Source organism: Oncorhynchus gorbuscha, linkage group LG20 (genome assembly GCF_021184085.1).
Source record: "Oncorhynchus gorbuscha isolate QuinsamMale2020 ecotype Even-year linkage group LG20, OgorEven_v1.0, whole genome shotgun sequence".
Lineage (NCBI taxonomy): Eukaryota > Metazoa > Chordata > Actinopteri > Salmoniformes > Salmonidae > Oncorhynchus > Oncorhynchus gorbuscha.
In genome coordinates, this window is record NC_060192.1 from 24,623,785 (window position 1) to 24,642,586 (window position 18,802).

General features: G+C 45.5%; 1 protein-coding gene across 3 annotated transcripts in view; it reads left to right on the plus strand.

The window, feature by feature from the left end:
• The window catches only part of gabra3 (gamma-aminobutyric acid type A receptor subunit alpha3), a 150,082-nt gene that overhangs the window by 102,966 nt on the left and 28,314 nt on the right, over positions 1-18,802 (plus strand). For all 3 annotated transcript variants that reach the window (XM_046316638.1, XM_046316641.1, XM_046316639.1), the window contains exon 6: positions 17,558-17,640. In XM_046316638.1, the coding sequence (XP_046172594.1) occupies positions 17,558-17,640 (83 nt within the window). The remainder of the gene's footprint in view (positions 1-17,557; positions 17,641-18,802) is intronic.

Consider the following 18,802-nt stretch of genomic DNA (forward strand, 5'->3'; position numbering starts at 1 on the left):
ATTTAAGTCATTTAGCAGACGCTCTTATCCAGAGCGACTTACAAATGGGTGCATTCACCTTATGACATCCAGTGGAACAACCACTTTACAATAGTGCATCTAAATATTTTAAGGGGGGGGGTGAGAAGGATTACTTTATCCTATCCTAGGTATTCCTTAAAGAGGTGGGGTTTCAGGTGTCTCCGGAAGGTGGTGATTGACTCCGCTGTCCTGGCGTCGTGAGGGAGTTTGTTCCACCATTGGGGAGCCAGAGCAGCGAACAGTTTTGACTGGGCTGAGCGGGAACTGTACTTCCTCAGTGGTAGGGAGGCGAGCAGGCCAGAGGTGGATGAACGCAGTGCCCTTATTTGGGTGTAGGGCCTGATCAGAGCCTGGAGGTACTGAGGTGCCGTTCCCCTCACAGCTCCGTAGGCAAGCACCATGGTCTTGTAGCGGATGCGAGCTTCAACTGGAAGCCAGTGGAGAGAGCGGAGGAGCGGGGTGACGTGAGAGAACTTGGGAAGGTTGAACACTAGACGGGCTGCGGCGTTCTGGATGAGTTGTAGGGGTTTAATGGCACAGGCAGGGAGCCCAGCCAACAGCGAGTTGCAGTAATCCAGACGGGAGATGACAAGTGCCTGGATTAGGACCTGCGCCGCTTCCTGTGTGAGGCAGGGTCGTACTCTGCGGATGTTGTAGAGCATGAACCTACAGGAACGGGCCACCGCCTTGATGTTAGTTGAGAACGACAGTTTGTTGTCCAGGATCACGCCAAGGTTCTTAGCGCTCTGGGAGGAGGACACAATGGAGTTGTCAACCATGATGGCGAGATCATGGAACGGACTTGAAGCTGAAAAGATGAAAACGTAGTCGCTTTTTTTTGTAAATGTAAGTTTGCTATCATAAATGTTAGCAACACCTCTGCCTTTGTGGGATGCGCGGGGGATATGGTCACTAGTGTAAACAGGAGGCGAGGCCTCATTTAAACACAGTAAATTCAGGCTTAAGCCATGTTTCAGTCAGGCCAATCACATCAAGATTATGATCAGTGATTAGTTCATTGACTATAACTGCCTTGGAAGTGAGGGATCTAACATTAAGTAGCCCTATTTTGAGATGTGAGATATCACAATCTCATTCAATAATGACAGGAATGGAGGTCTTTATTCCAGTGAGATTGCTAAGGTGAATACCGCCATGTTTAGTTTTGCCCAACTGAAATCGAGCACATTCTCAATAGGGATCGCTGAGCTGACTACACTGACTGTGCTAGTGGCAGACTCCACTAAGCTGGCAGGCTGGCTAACAGCCTGCTGCCTGGCCTGCACCACAACTCATTGTGGAGCTAGTGGAGTTAGAGCCCTGTCTATGTTCGTAGATAAGATGAGAGCACCCCTCCACCCCTCTTGGTCCTGTTTGTGGGTGAGTCCTAGAAAGAGGGCCAGTTATCTCCAAATTCTATCTTTTGGGAAGGGCAGAAAGCAGTTTTCAACCAGTGATTGAGTTGTGAGACTTTGCTGTAGAGCTCATCACTCCCCCTAACTGTGAGGGGGCCAGAGACAATTACTCGATGCTGACACATCTTTATAGCTGATTTACATGCTGAAGCTATGTTGCGCTTGGTGACCTCTGACTGTTTCATCCTAACATCGTTGGTGCTGACGTGGATAACAATATCCCTATACTCTCTACAATCGGCAGTTTTAGCCATAGCCAGCACCATCTTCAGATTAGCCTTAACGTCGGTAGCCCTGCCCCCTGGTAAACAGTGTATGATCGTAGGATGATTCGTTTTAAGTCTAATATTATGGGTAATGGTGTCGCCAATTAATAGGGTTTTAAATGTGTCAGAGCTAATGGTCAAAGGCCTCGGCGTCTCAGACACCGTAACGGGAGAAGGACCAGAGAAGACCAGAGAAGGCTCGTCCTCTGACATCCGACCCGTTGCTTAATGGTGAGAACCGGGTTAAAAGTTTCTGTCGCGTGAATGAGCGACACCGGTTGAGAATTCCTACAGCATTCCCTTCCAGAAGCCATGAGAATATTGTCCAGCTGCGGGGACTGTGCGAGGGGATTTATACTACTATTTGTACTTATTGGTGGCACAGACGCTATTTCATCCTTTCCTACACTTAAATTACCTTTGCCTAACGATTGCATCTGAATTGCTATCCTGGTCATAAGGCGATCGTTCTCCTGTATATTATGAGTACAGCGACTGCAATTAGAAGGCATAATGTTAATGTTACTACTTAGCTTCGGCTGGTGGAGGTCCTGACAAACCACATCCAGATAAAGCGTCCGGGGTGAAAAAGTTGAATGAAAAAAGTTGAGCGAGGGAAAAAATGTATATATAAATAGGTAATTAAAAAGTAAAAACCGTAAAGTTAGCAGGTAGCAAAGTAAAGTTAGCAACAAACCGCACAGCATCATGTAAACAAGTCTTTCAGCATGCTTATAGAGCGGGGCACTCAACATATACTGCACTGACACATTTGACGGAGGATTGGTTGAAAGAAATTGATAAGAAGATTGTGGGAACTGTACTGTTAGATTTCATAGCTGTCTATCTAATAGATCTCAGACAGGGTTTTCTTTTATAGGAAGCTTCTCAAATGTCAAACATGTAAAGTGTGGTGTACCGCATGGCAGCTCTCAATGCCCTCTACTCTTTTTATTTTTTAAATATTTTTTTTACCAATGATTTGCCACTGGCATTTAACAAAGCATGTGTGTCCATGTATGCTGATGGTTCAACCATATACACATCAGCAACCACAGCTAAAATGTTTGCACCTGGGGCCTGTGAAAAGACCCCTGGTGGCACGTCTGGTGGTGTAGGTGTGTGTGTCAGTGCTCTATGTATTTGGAATTTCCAACACATGAATATTTGTTATAAAACAAGAAGTGACGCAGTCAGTCTTTCCTCAACTCTTAGCCAACTCTTAACCCTCTGATTAAACTGAAGAGCAATATGTGTGGCTCTGTTCTTGGCCAGCTGGAGCTTAACTAGGTCTTTCTATGCAGCATTTGACGGGACAAAAATCTAAGTAAAATACAATAAGAGTCTGCAGGACTTGCATTGTGGAGTGTGGTGTCAAAAAAGCAGCGCATCTCTTTATTACGGACATATCTCTACCCATCTTTACAACAGACTATGACAGTTTACAATCTAAGGTAACACCAAGTAATTGTGTCTCCTTAACTTGTTCAAACTGCCTCACGATTCTTTACCAGATTCAGCTCAGGTCTAGAATTTAGGGAATGATTTGTACCAAATGCAATGCTCTTAGTTTTAGAGATTTTTAGGACCAGTTTATTACTGGCCACCCACTCCAAAACACTGCAACTCTTTGTTAAGGGTTTGAGTGACTTCATTCGTTTTACCAAATGAAATATTAAAGCCACACGATACAGGCTTTCAATCCACACTAAAGAGTAGAACTATATTGACAAATTATACATAGCCAAACTATACAACATGGACGAGCATCCAACCTGGAGGAAAGTTTATTATTCTACAGTAGGCCTACATCTGTCAATCAGCTGATGGCCCAAATCAGCTCATCAACTCAGCCAGGGAAACACAGTAGCCTATTATGGGTTTTCACACCTTTCATTATGTGACAATGGATAGGCTAACGGATAGCCTACATAATTTATTGGAATATAATCAAATAATAAGGGGGTTATTGCACCAATCGATGGCACTAGATTATCGCCAGATTAAACCATCAATACGTGCTAAATTCACCCGCGCACTGATCTCAATTGCAACCATTATTGGTCACCTCCTTACCACTCCCTAAAAGATTATGTCGGTGTTACCTTGGTCCTGCTTGCAACCAAAGTCTTTCAAGATACAGTATGTTGGCCCTCTAGGTTGGTGAGGTAATCAGAACAATTTAGGTCGTTTTTGAACAGACTAAAAGCGATTTATAGATTTGACAAGCATTTCCGTACAATATAAATAAAGTGTTTCATTGTTTACCATGGCAAATCTACTGTGGCAATTTACCCAACACTTTGTATGACTGGAAACTAATGTTGATGTTACCTGCTGTTATTATTATATTCTCCAAAAGTGTCTGGCATGGTCATTTCTTATCAAGATCGGGGGTACAATATTTGAAATGTCTATATAAATCAAGTCAATTGAACCCATATGGCTTAATTTCAGATACATTTTTGTACATTTGAATGTTTCAGTAATAGGACCTATGTCACGAACCTCGCTGAAGAGGGTGCCTCTTCCTGTTCGGGCGGGGCTCGGCGGTTGTCGTCACCGGCCTATTAGCTGCCATCGATTATTTTTCCGTTTGTGTTGGTTAGTGGTTAATTGGGTACACCTGTTTTGTATTAGGGTTTGTTTGTAGGGTATTTAAGGGCACTAGGCCCGCTGGGTATTTTGTGCGGGCTTGTTTTTTGTTACTCTGTGTTTGATGGTGTGATTCGTTTTCTTATCTTTATTCTCTGGTCTTTTAGTCCTGTTGTTTTGGACTGGCAACCTATTATACGCCCTGTGTGTTGGCGTGATCATTTTCGGTTGCACCGGTGTAATAAATTTGATAAACGACAGAACCCTGCTCTCTGCGCCTGATTCCATCCACCACTCATAGTTTTTTGTAACCGAATGCCAGCACCGAAGAAATGGAGTCAGCAGGAGCAGCGACCACCCCTCTCCCCACTATGGAGGAGCGCGTCCATCACCACACAGCTGTCCTCCATCGGATTGGTACGGCGATGGATCAGATGATGGAGAGGATGGAACGATGGGAGAGGAGTGGTCTACCGACGTCTATCTCAGCTCTCCCACTGCCGACACCACCTTCAACACCTACTCCACCTACGTCGTCCCCCCCCCCCCCGAGGGAGTACGATGGAGCAGCGGCTGGGTGCCAGGGATTTTTGCTCCAGCTAGAGCTCTACCTGGCTACCGTGCGTCCGGCCCCCTCGGGTGAGGAGAGTGGGGGTCTCCACGTCTCCTGTTTAACGGGCAAGGCCCTGGACTGGGCTAACGCGGTCTGGAACAGTCCAGACTCGGCTCGGGACAACTACCTGGAGTTCACCCGCCGTTTCCGAGCTGTGTTCGATCATCCACCAGAGGGTAAAGCGGCGGGTGAGCGACTGTTCCACCTCAGACAGGAGATGAGGAGCGCGCAGGACTTCGCGTTGGAGTTTAGGACCCTAGCTGCTGGTGCTGGGTGGAATGACAGGGCCCTGATGGATCATTACCGGTCTAGTCTCCGGGAGGATGTCCGCCGGGAGCTAGCTTGCAGAGACACAACTTGGTCTTTTAGTCCTGTTGTTTTGGACTGGCAACCTATTATACGCCCTGTGTGTTGGCGTGATCATTTTCGGTTGCACCGGTGTAATAAATTTGATAAACGACAGAACCCTGCTCTCTGCGCCTGATTCCATCCACCACTCATAGTTATTCGTAACAACCTAGGCCTAGCGTTTGAGCGAGCAAGTCAATTATTTTGATAGCAAGCCCTGGTCCCAATGACTCAACTGTCTCTGCATGGAGAGAACGAGAACTGCTCTTTTTCGGGGACTCACGGAGTCTCATTTGAATTTACTGATGCAGCAGGAAAATTCTTAGTGACAAAAGAGTGATCAAGTTAAGATCTAACATCTGTATGTCACCTTTTGTCCCTCTATTGCAGTGTGTTGTAGCTGTTTGGTGGTGGCATTTTGAGAGCAGAGTGAGGGGGTGGGGTTAAATAATAGATCCAGGACTGGATGTTTTTTTTCTGTTTTATCACTGTCTCTTCACAAAGTGCCTTGCCCTTCACAGTTCTACCAGTTGTGTCTTAAAGACAGGCTGCAGTTGTCTCCAACAGCATTTTATGGAGAGTGCATTATGTTTTCATGAATTAAAGAGTACTGTGTGCACAAACTGCCTGTGGTAAATGTGACTGATACAAAAGATAGATTACACTTCCATAGCACCCAGCGCTGCGAGGTCAGCTGTCTCAAAGGCAGCCTCTAAGCGATGACAGAAAACTAAGCGATGCCTTCCTCTCTTTACATAAGACCCTGGTGAAATGAGAAATCCTGTAATGTAAACAGTTATTCCTTTCCATCTGGGGTCGTTGCCAAACTTCAGTCCTTTACAGTGGCTGGTTGATATACTCTCAGCTCTTCAGTGGCTGGTTGATATACTCTCAGCTCTTCAGTGGCTGGTTGATATACTCTCAGCTCTTCAGTGGCTGGTTGATATACTCTCAGCTCTTCAGTGGCTGGTTGATATACTCTCAGCTCTTCAGTGGCTGGTTGATATACTCTCAGCTCTTCCGTCATGATGACATAGTGTGGTAATTTGTCATTCATTAAACTAGTATAGCAGGTCAAGCGTAGCCTGAGTGCCAGTCTGTTTCTGTTTGTGCCAAGTCCTGGCACTCAGGATAGGTCAGGTCAGAGCCATATATAGAGAGAGTTCAGCCAACTTTGACACACAACGCCATGTTGGTGTCCTTTTACTTTTTTATGATGCACATATGACACATTGTTGAACCATTGCTAATAGTTGCCAATATTACTACAGCTTGAAGATTGTCATATTGTAATCGGTGTAGTGAATGTCCCAAACATTTCTGAATCCTACTATGGTTTCTTGTACAGTATTTTGTATTTCCATAGTAGCATTTCATGAAACACATTTATTGTCCTGTCACAAACAGCACCAGAGCTCAGCAGATGGAAAGGTCCCAGTAATATGTTGCAGATTCAATCAGTAAGTCACAACAGGATTTCTTCTAGAACTCAACAGGTGGATTCTGCAGCAGTAAGCATTTCTGCACTACAGGCAGAAGCAGGCATCATGCCGTGAGAGGAGGGAGGGGGGGGTCAACATTCCAAGACACAAGAAGAACAAGAGAGACACGGACTGTGGTTTTGTTTGGTGAAACGGACATCGTGGTGCGGTCTAATCAAAGGCCGGCCAAAGTCACAGTGCTTATTATGAGGCTGGCTGCAGCCCTCATTCCTGCCACACAGCCAGGCCGTCACTGACCGGATTCAGCCCTGATTTGCTCAACAAGGAAAGTTATTGGCTGGAGGCAGTCAGCACAGTCTGTCTATATGCTGTCTGTTGGGGATGGGATGGTGCACTGCAGATTGCTCTGTAAAACTACAGTAAATATGGGAGCTCTGGCCAACCCACTATCCAGCAGTGGAGAGGAGAGCAGCCTGCATTCAGTTTTGTTGAAACTGTGTCTCCATTTAGGCCATCTCTCGCTCATCCATTATCCTCTTCTTCCTCCAGTACTCTGTGTCTCTCTGGATCTCTCCATTATCCTCTTCTTCCGCCAGTACTCTCTGTGTCTCTGCATCTCTCCATTATCCTCTTCTTCCGGATCTCTCCATTATCCTCTTCTTCCTCCAGTACTCTGTGTCTCTCTGCATCTCTCCATTATCCTCTTCTTCCGCCAGTACTCTCTGTGTCTCTGCATCTCTCCATTATCCTCTTCTTCCGCCAGTACTCTCTGTGTCTCTGCATCTCTCCATTATCCTCTTCTTCCTCCAGTACTCTCTGTCATTCTGCATCTCTCCATTATCCTCTTCTTCCTCCAGTACTCTCTGTCATTCTGCATCTCTCCATTATCCTCTTCTTCCGCCAGTACTCTCTGTGTCATTCTGCATCTCTCCATTATCCTCTTCTTCCTCCAGTACTCTGTCATTCTGCATCTCTCCATTATCATCTTCTTCCTCCAGTACTCTCTGTGTCTCTGCATCTCTCCCTCACCCTCTTCTTCCGCCAGTACTCTCTGTGTCTCTGCATCTCTCCATTATCCTCTTCTTCCTCCAGTACTCTGTCTCTCTGCATCTCTCCATTACCCTCTTCTTCCGCCAGTACTCTCTGTGTCTCTGCATCTCTCCATTATCCTCTTCTTCCTCCAGTACTCTGTCATTCTGCATCTCTCCATTACCCTCTTCTTCCTCCAGTACTCTCTGTGTCTCTGCATCTCTCCCTCACCCTCTCTGATTGCCCCAGACACATCATTGTTCCAATTTGTAATCATGTAGTAAAGCAATGTCTGTGTGCATAACTACAATTAAGGTACATCAATCTATTTAGATCATCAGTCCAGTGCCCTTGTCATTTTTGCCAAGGATAATGTCCATTTTAATGATGATGATGTTGATGATGGTTTTGATAGGGATGAAATACGTGTCAGTTCATTCTTGTCATTTACCACTACCTTGCATACTTTCTTTTGTTTGTTCAAACCTACAAAAAAATGATAGACAAGACGCTAACGATACAGCAGCAGCCTGTCGACGTTGTCACGTTTCTGCGGATGTGCACATGTAATGGATGTGCTTGAGGGAGCTCCATCCATTATGGGGGATGGGCTGGGCTGACAGCATGGTAAACACAGGCAGCATTGTGAATAGCGCTCCAAACTTACAGCGCACATGCTGCAGCCAGGTATCACACACATCTGTTCCATGTTGACTGGATGGAGGATGCTCCCTCTGGGGGACTGACACTTCATTTAGGCTCTTTTTCTTAGGAGTTTCTAGACATGTGCAGCTTGAGTTCAGTGGATTTCATTCTAAATGAAAAAGTACAGTCACTCACTCAGTCATATTTTTTCTTCCTTCAAGTATTACACGGCCATGGTCAATATATTCAGATTTAAAACATTAAAGGATAGAATCCTCTGAGAGTATAATGCAATTTAATTTTATTTTTGCTTTTAATTGTAGCTCAATATTTTACTGGGGGGAAAAATGTATGATGAAGATATTATACAGTACATTATAGAGCACTATCAGCCGTTAATGAAAACATTACATGAGATTCGTACAGCCCTTCTCTATGTTACTTGGCAAGGTATAAAAGTTGTTTTCCCCTCCCTCCCTCTCCAGGTTCTTTTAAATTTCCCTTGACCTCCTGGTGACATTCCCATCCATCTCGGGCAGCCAGCCGCAGCAGTTTGTTAGCCTGGGATTAGCCCTGTGGTGGAGCCCCATTCAGCATGACTTTTACTCCCCTTCCCTGGCTGTCCCTATCTCTGTCCTCTTCACAGCCATTCAGCCCTCCCCTGGCCTCGCCCCAGCACTCGATATGGGGGCGCCAGGGGTTAGGATTTAATTGCATGTTCAGCGCCATAACAGGCACTCTCTTTGGGTGCCTATTGGCAAAGCCCTGTCACAGAGCCAATAGTGATGTCTCCACCTTGTGAGGGGAATGAGAGTCACTGACCAGGCAGAGGTGGGGGGAGATGGGATGGGGGAGTTAAAACAACCATGGGGGCAGATGAGGTGTTAGATAGTTTAAGGGCAGGCATGGATTTCTAGTCATTTAGCTCGCTGACGTAATACACGGAGGGAGATGGCTATTAATGTCTGCCTGTGAGTAATTGTTGCACATGGAGATCTTAAGGTTACCTCTACAGTGCTGCCTTGGAATGTCAGATGGGATTGGAGGGCGTGTGCTCTTTGTTGCCTCTCTCAGTGCGTGCCAGCTCCACTCTCTGCAGTTGTCCCTGTTGATTTAGCCAGCTGCAAATGACACCTCACCAGGGTCAGCAGTATGAAGTGGCAGCCAGGCACTGAGATCTATAGTGAGGGGAGGGGGTTTGGAACAGGCTGAGGTGCCTTTTATCACTCCAGCCCTCTTTCTGCAAACCTTGTCTCCATCTCTACTGCGTAGAAGGGTTCAGTAAGGGTGAGTCATTAAAAGTTAAAAGTACAAAGATTCAGAGCGTGGTTTAAATACTGTACAGAAATGTGCATGTTCACAAAGGTAGGGAATAAAGTGGTGATTAATCATAGAATGCGGCCTACAGTATGGGGCCTACAGCATGGGGCCTACAGTATGGGGCCTACAGCATGGGGCCTTAAGCATGGGGCCTACAGCATGAGGCCTACAGCATGGGACCTAAAGCATGTGGCCTACAGCATGGGGCCTACAGCATGGGGCCTACAGTATGGGGCCTACAGCATGGGGCCTAAAGCATGGGGCCTACAGCATGGGGCCTACAGCATGGGGCCTAAAGCATGTGGCCTACAGCATGGGGCCTACAGCATGGGGCCTACAGCATAGCATGGGTCCTACAGCATGGGGCCTACAGCATGGGGCCTAAAGCATAGCATGGGTCCTACAGCATGGGGCCTACAGCATAGCATGGGGCCTACAGCATGGGGCCTAAAGCATGGGGCCTACAGCATAGCTCCCAGGATGGCTCCCAGCATGGCTCCCAGCATAGCTGGGGCGGCAGGTAGCCTAGTGGTTAGAGCGTTGGACTAGTAACCAAAAGTTTGTAAGACCAAACCCCCAAGGTAAAAATCTGTCATTCTGCCCCTGAACAGGGCAGTTAACCTACTGTTCCTAGGCCATCATTAAAAATAAGAATTTGTTCTTAACGGACTTGCCGAGTAAAATAAAGATTTAAATAAAGATCCCATTATAGCCCTGCATGGGTTTTGGAATTTACTGTAAGTATTTTAAACAATACATTCTGCTGTATGTGGAACATAAAACCTGTTTGCCGTTATACAACATCATTAGGAACGACGGTAGTACTTGCGTCTGACCCTGGATTCATGCTTAAACTAATGAAATCTTCAATACTTTCTGCTCCTATACTGATGAGCATGTCATATGAGATGAGAGAGAAAAAATATATAAGAAAACAAAATTGCCTCTAGCTAAACAAACAATGTTGGAATTGAAGTGCAAACACTGCTGATAATTGTGGCATGTCTTCTCCTCTGGAACATCATCATTGATAGTGATGTGTGGGTTGGTGTGCGTCCTTGTGAAATACTGACAACACAATCATACATTGACAGACAGCACCAAGTCAGCTGACCTCCTAGTAAGGATATCTGGATGTACTCTTGTCCCAGGGGAGTCAAGTGTTTAATAGACATTTAAAGTGCCTTTTGGCTGAAGTCTTAATAGTAGTCTGCCAGGCTAATAGAAGTCTCCTTTTAACACTTCCAATAATAAGCAGACATGTGCCGTGGAGAAAGAGAGTACAACATTGAATTCAGCATTGGGTTTAGGGCCGTCCAAAAAAAAACATTATTTTCTGTCTGACCTTTTTTTGTTGTTTGCTGCATGTTATTGGATTAGGAGTCTTTGTGCTGGTTAAATACGGGTAGTTTGTTTTCACACGGATTCAGGTTGAATTACTTTCTCGTACTCTAACTGATGTCAAGCATCTCTGGGTCCATAAAACAGATTCTCAGTGGCATTTTCAGTGGTGAAAATAATACTAAACACTGCTGCCATCCTCCTCCTAGGGGTGTTGTCTAATTGGAGCCGAGGGGTCCATTTTAATGATGTTTGTACACTGAAACACTAACTGTTTGTGAACCTGCACGAGGGCACGTTTATTGAGACATGTGACGAGACAATGGCAGCCAAAGAGCCTGTTAAATAGACAGCAACAGTGACGGGAGACTTTGGCTTGGCTGTCAGGTGCATTACAGATTTGCTGCGTGAATGTGTAACCTTGACACAGATGGAAATAAAGTCAAACTCAGTCAGGGATCTGTCGCTACTCTGTTTCAGCCTGCGTTCTGATTGACACACCTACGGGCGTTTAGCAGGATGTTGGTAGGGGCTCCTGAGATCATGCAGGGAGTGGAGTGCTGGGCATGGAGGAAATGGGATGGGGAGGGTTGGTTCCCACGTCGCCACTCATTTGGCCACAGCTGTGACTGACACATATTGTAACGGGGCTTTTCACGCCCTGTTAGCTGCTCAGCCACCTCATAATTAGGGTGGTGTGTGTGTGCTCGAGTTCGGCTGATTTTAGAAGAACAAAATAATAGTTGGAGGTTTACAAGTATAAACTTGGGACTTTTTTACCTGGGGAGTTACAGTATATCCTGTAAGAGGCAGGCGGGATGTTTTCTCTGCTCTTAATGTCATCTTGTTACCTCACAGGGTGATTTGTGCAAGGAAACGTACCTGCTGAGCCAATGATACTTGTAAAGCTTAGTCTTAATTCCTTCCAGACTCTACTCAAATCAAATCAAATTTTATTGGTCGCATAGACATGGTCTACTGCAGTTCAATCACCAGAATAATGTGACTCTCAAGTCATCTCTGGTTTGAATCTTTTTTTGAAACACTCCTTCGGGGAGCCATTTTGGGTGACCTTTCACTCTGTTCTTTTGCTCCTGTTCAGAAGTAGTCTGTTGTGAAGGAGGCTGACGTGAACTCATGTCCTACACCTGCAGTTCACCAGAGCTGACAAAAGTTACAGAATAGACTCATTCATTCAGGGCAACCTATCCCTGCTAGTCATGTCAGCATGAGTATGTTACACCACTGGCCAGAGGAAAATGGTTTCCTCTTTTAGACCACTGGTTTTCTTATATAATATTTTTAAATGTTCTTCAGTGTACAACATGTGCAAGGACATGAGCTGCAATGACATCTCCTGATCATTTAGGTTTCAATGGGTTAATACATTTAAGTGCCTTAGACCGCTGCGCCACTCGGGAGCCCTCTGGTCTCCTGAGACCAGAGGGCTCCCGAGGAGACCAGAGGGCTCCCGAGTGGCGCAGCGGTCTAAGGCACTGCATCTAAGTGCTAGAGCTGTCACTACAGACCCTGGTTTGATTCCAGGCTGTATCACAACCGGCCGCGATTGGGAGACCCATAGGGCGGCGCACAATTGGCCCAGCGTCGTTGGGGTTCGGTCAGGGTAGGCCGTCACCGTAAAATAAGGATTTGTTCTTAAATGACTTGCCTAGTTACATAACGGATCAATAAAAAACAGACGAGAGGTCATGGCACAGAGAGCAGAGCATTTTTGTTTTGATTGGAGCCCCATAGTAAAGGACAGTCATGTTGCTGAGGTGGACAACACATACAGCCTTATCCAACGTTTCTAAGCAACCAGCCCCCGACATACATCAACACAATGCATAGAACCACTCTGAGAAGACTGGATTGTGTGTTTGCAGTCAAGCATTGTGTGTTACCACCATAATTACCACTGTAGTAAGTTACTACCATGTTACTACCATGTTACTACCATTTTTACAGCTACCTCTCATTTCAATATGCATATTCCACTATAGGATTTAGCCCAATGTAGTAGTAAATGAGTAGTACTGTGCGTTTCACAGCGTTTCCGCAAGTCATTGTGGATAACGGTAATTACGGAGATCTTCTCTCGAGCTAATTGCCGTGCGTTGTTATAACTGTGAGAGCCGGGCATCAGAACCTAAGGAATAGCACTGTGGGAAAAAACCTTGGTTGGATAGTTATATGGATAGTAATATTGTAATCCTTGATTAGGGCTTAAAAGCCAAGGGCAGAGCTGTACAAATGTAATGGCTTTCCTGATCGTATGACCTATGAGCTCACCACTCGCATAGGACACTCTTGTGATGTATACTCTGGGGTGCAGGATATCTGGGATAAGGGTTGCAAAGCTACCGCTAATTTACCAAATGTTACCAGAATATTCAGTAATTTTGGTAATTAACAGCTAATCTATGGCGCAGGATATGGTAACTTTGGTAACTTATACTTTCAATATCTTAATTTTAAAAAATTAATATATAGTATTCATTTTTTTTAAATATTTGTCCATATTGTCAATGAGTTTCTAGTGGATAGACCATATGGTTAAATAGAAAATTGCCTAATTAAAAAGTATCTAATCAATAATAGAATTATTTTCCATTAACTCTGCAACTCTTCCAACTATTGACTTTTTCGAAACTGCCACCAGTTGGTGCCAAAACATTTACAACAACGACATATTGACATACAGTAGTCAAATAAATACAAGTGCGTGAAACATGCTGAAATCCTCATATTAAACACCAATGGTACTCACAAAGATTGTTTATATTTAGGTTCATGTTTTGCAGTTTTGTCATAATTTGTTGATGTTATTCACATTTTTAAATCCTCTTATTTGATTTGTTTATGTATTTTACATGTGATAAGGCCACGGAGGGCTAGAGATCATTTACAGACACCTGTGATAATCTGAAGTACCCATAACTACCCATTAGAAGGTTTCCAGAAATATACTTTCACTTTGCAACCCTATCTATGAAATGTTATGTTGACCTTGTGGAAAGGTAAATTCTCCATTCTGTTGCATTTGACTGTTTGAATGTCTGCTTAGCAGATGCAGTGGTCATTCACTAGCCTTCCATAAAATGTACAGCTCTGTTGTAGTCCATCTCTCTCTTGTCACCACCACGCCCCCACCCCCTCCTCCTCTCCCAGAGGTGTTTCCCTTCGGAGGAGGTGGAGTAGGTGGGGTACGGTGTCATCATTACAGTAGCGTATGGTCTCACCAGGGATTTCTGTCTTGGAGAGGGAGACTCATTGATCATGATCCAGAGTCCCCAGCTATGATGGTAAGTATGATGATGAACGATCTGCCCTGGACCTGACAGTAGATTTTTCACTCATCACACCGAGGAGGGGGTATACGTGGCTGGCTCTAGCCTTTTGGTGGCCCTAAGCAACAACAAAAATGTTGTGGCCCCCCCAATTGATGGTGGATAGAAACATTTGTGTTAAAGTAAATTTCCTGCAATTTTATAACAAATGTCATGGAATTCTACTTACGGTATTTTGCCATCGGGCAGAGAGACATTTTTGCAATTTTAAAGCAAGTTTTCTGCAGTTCTACACATTTAGATTTGAGGCAAAGAGAATATTTTACAATTTTATAACACATTTCCAGCAATTCTACTAATTTTGACATGTGGCAGAGTGAAATTGTTGCAGTTTTAATGCTAATTTTCTGCAATTCTACTCATTTTGCTATGAGGTGGCAATTTTTCTTTCCGTTTTAAAGCTAATTTCCTGCAATTCTACACATTTTGCCATGACTTATGCCATGTTAATGATAACTGAATGATAATGACTAACAAAGTCAATTGGGGCACCCTGGAGGTTTAGATAACTGGCAAGACTAAACTTACCAATCTAAAAATTGTTAGCTGGCACGAGTAAATGAGTGACTACCAGTGAATGACAAAATGAGAAAAACTGCTGATGCACAACCAAATTTCTAACTTACATCTTGTGTATTCTACTATTCTAACTCCAACAGTAAGTTGAAACCCAACTGAGTATCTTTTTTCGTTCGTCGCTTATGCCTGGAGCCGGCCCTGGGTGTGTGTCTCAGCACCAGACAAAGGTCCAGTGTCGGCGTGTGACGTGACCATTTGTTCTCTGTGAAGTGTATATGTCAAGTTGAAAGCGTATTACAACAAAGAGAGCAGAAGTGATAGATTGAAAGGCAGACTCTGAAAGTCCTCCAGAAGCTGTGAATCACCCAAACAGACCTCTAGCTAGCAATGCAATAGAGTTCCATCAACACAGACTCATCTTCTCCACTGGCCAGATTGATAAGTAATGGGAGAAGTTTTCAGGAGCTGGTGAGGTATGGAGTAGAACTTCAAATAAAGGGGGCTGGGAGCGGGTGGAGTGGAACGCACACCTCCCTCTAAGGCCCCCTGGAGCTCCGACAGAGACACGGTGCTACAGGCTCTGGCGATGGCACTGTGATCGATGCAGCTGTTATTCGGGAGGCGGCAACGGGCGAAGGAGGGGCTGGCCCCCATGAGGCCATCTTTGCTGTGGCTTCCCGGACGACAGGCACACATACACTCACGCACACACAGGAAGGCCATTAATTGTCAGCAGCAAAGTGTTCTTCTTCCTCCAAGTATAGTTCATTTTCAAGGCCAAGAACGTCATAACCATTATGGTTGAAGGTTACCCAGGGGGTAAGATGCTTTATCTCATTAAACACTTATGAGTGGTGGTACAGTGTAGACTTTATGACGTCTTGATGGCAGGAGCAGGGGACATTGCTCAAAATCACAGCGGTGTTCTACTAGACTCAAGTGTAGGGAAGTATTTACCAGAATGGAGTTTATTAGGTCACAGGGTTAATTGAATGATTGACCTGCTGCATTTTAATGAAAGTGAGAGGACACAAAATAGAATCGATGGGTTTTGTTAACAATGGTGGGGAATGCATTGGAGCCTGAAAATGTTTGTTTTTCTCAGGGTTACTATTCCTCCAAATGCATTGCTGTATATTATATTCCAAAAACAAATTACAGTACTAAAGAAGAATCTCTCAATTCCATATACATTTTCTGTACATAATGCCTATACCTATGCCATTGCTCAGGAAGAAGCATTTTCTGTTTCTTATGCTGGTTCCAGTATGTGTTGATAAGGTTCCATGGGGCCCATAGATCTGATTCCACTGCCATCTAAAGCAGGCCCCCGTCAAATAAACTATGGACACAGAAAGTGCCATTGCCATTCTGAAGTATCCTGTCCACTGACATTGTCTACCATGGTAAAAGTGAGTTAGTAGGGAGAGTGGTATAGTACTGGTGCCATCATCATGTAATGTGATGTGTGTTGTGAGATGTGATCTCCCAAGCAGATGCCAGTCTCCTCCTATCACTCCTGCCTGATTTGCAGAGCTCCCTCCCTCAGGAGTGGAGTAGGTGTGTCGAGGGTCAGCGGGTCAATATCTAATCAACTAGATAAGGTCTCCAGAGCAGTCTGGCTGGCTTGCCCCGAGGTCTCCAGAGCAGTCTGTCTGGCTGCTCCACAGGTCTCCAGAGCAGTCTGGCTGGCTGGCCCAGAGGTCTCCAGAGCAGTCTGTCTGGCTGCTCCACAGGTCTCCAGAGCAGTCTGGCTGGCTTGCCCCGAGGTCTCCAGAGCAGTCTGTCTGGCTGCTCCACAGGTCTCCAGAGCAGTCTGGCTGGCTGGCCCAGAGGTCTCCAGAGCAGTCTGTCTGGCTGCTCCAAAGGTCTCCAGAGCAGTCTGTCTGGCTGCTCCAAAGGTCTCCAGAGCAGTCTGTCTGGCTGCTCCACAGGTCTCCAGAGCAGTCTGTCTGGCTGCTCCACAGGTCTCCAGAGCGGAGTTGTCTGGCTGGCTGACTAGCTGGGTGACGGGTCCTACTGGTGGATGGAGGGAGTTGGAGCTTTGAGCTCCGCTAATGGGAAAACAGACAAATCACTGGCAACCCAGACACCGCAGCCCTCAGCAGACACATTGATGTCCAGACGCACTACAGTACGTGACTGCACATGCTGACTGTTCCTCTCTCACATCGCCCCTCATCCCCCTTCCCTCCCTCCCCTCCATTCTCTTTTCAACAAAACCCAAATGTCAGGTCAGTCTCAGGACAGTAGAGTATCTCTTGCGCACCACAATATTCCCCTGCCATCAGGGGCAGGACAACCTTGGGTGGCCGTAAGGAGACATGGTGTATACTTACTGTATTCAGATACAGAGGCCCTGTCATTCATGTTTCTATTGCAGCTCTAGGTGACAGGATGAAAGTCTAATTGTGCAGAATGGTGTGCAGTAAAAGTTATTGAAGTAGGCGTCCAGTGTCGAGCCACTGCTTTGCCCTTTAGAAAGATACTGAACTGGATCTGGCAAATGAAAAGGATGTCTCAACATATGAAGCGTTAACATACAGTATGTGTTGCTACCATGTGACAGGTGTCACGGAGGGTTTAAGAATAGTTGATATATTCCAGCCAGTCCACTGACCTGTCCTTGTTGTTTTTCTCCCTCTCTGACCAGGCTGACCATCCACGCTGAGTGTCCCATGCACTTGGAGGATTTCCCCATGGATACACACGCCTGCCCTCTGAAGTTTGGGAGCTGTAAGTCTCTCTAGATATACATCTGATTCTGGTCCATAGAGCTGACATCACAGAAATAGAGGTCATAGATCAAAATCAAATCAAATTTGATTTGTCACATGCACCGAATACAATGAAATGCTTTTACTTAGAAGCCCTTAACTGTAAAAAGTAAAACATTTCATCAAAAGTAACTCAATAAAATAACAATACCGAGGCTATATACAGACGTATACATGTTAAACAATGGTCTGTTGTTCTCCACCATATCAATCAAAGGTTTCAATCCATTTCATCTGGCCGCAGCCTTGGACCGTGTGAATTGCATGTGGAGTGTAATAGACATCTTGTCCATTAGTTCTGTCTCCATCCCTGCCGCTTATGGGTCCTTTTGTAGAGCAGAACTTTTTGTGGAAGGCACGACACAATGCACAGATCCCCTCGTGCACTCAACGTCATCGAGATGTGTCGAGTTTCCCTGTAGGCGGGCTATTTTACATTTACATTTACATTTAAGTCATTTAGCAGACGCTCTTATCCAGAGCGACTTACAAATGGGTGCATTCACCTTATGACATCCAGTGGAACAACCACTTTACAATAGTGCATCTAAATATTTTAAGGGGGGGGGTGAGAAGGATTACTTTATCCTATCCTAGGTATTCCTTAAAGAGGTGGGGTTTCAGGTGTCTCCGGAAGGTGGTGATTGACTCCGCTGTCCTGGCGTCGTGAGGGAGTTTGTTCCACCATTGGGGAGCCAGAGCAGCGAACAGTTTTGACTGGGCTGAGCGGGAACTGTACTTTCTCAGTGGTAGGGAGGCGAGCAGGCCAGAGGTGGATGAACGCAGTGCCCTTATTTGGGTGTAGGGCCTGATCAGAGCCTGGAGGTACTGAGGTGCCGTTCCCCTCACAGCTCCGTAGGCAAGCACCATGGTCTTGTAGCGGATGCGAGCTTCAACTGGAAGCCAGTGGAGAGAGCGGAGGAGCGGGGTGACGTGAGAGAACTTGGGAAGGTTGAACACTAGACGGGCTGCGGCGTTCTGGATGAGTTGTAGGGGTTTAATGGCACAGGCAGGGAGCCCAGCCAACAGCGAGTTGCAGTAATCCAGACGGGAGATGACAAGTGCCTGGATTAGGACCTGCGCCGCTTCCTGTGTGAGGCAGGGTCGTACTCTGCGGATGT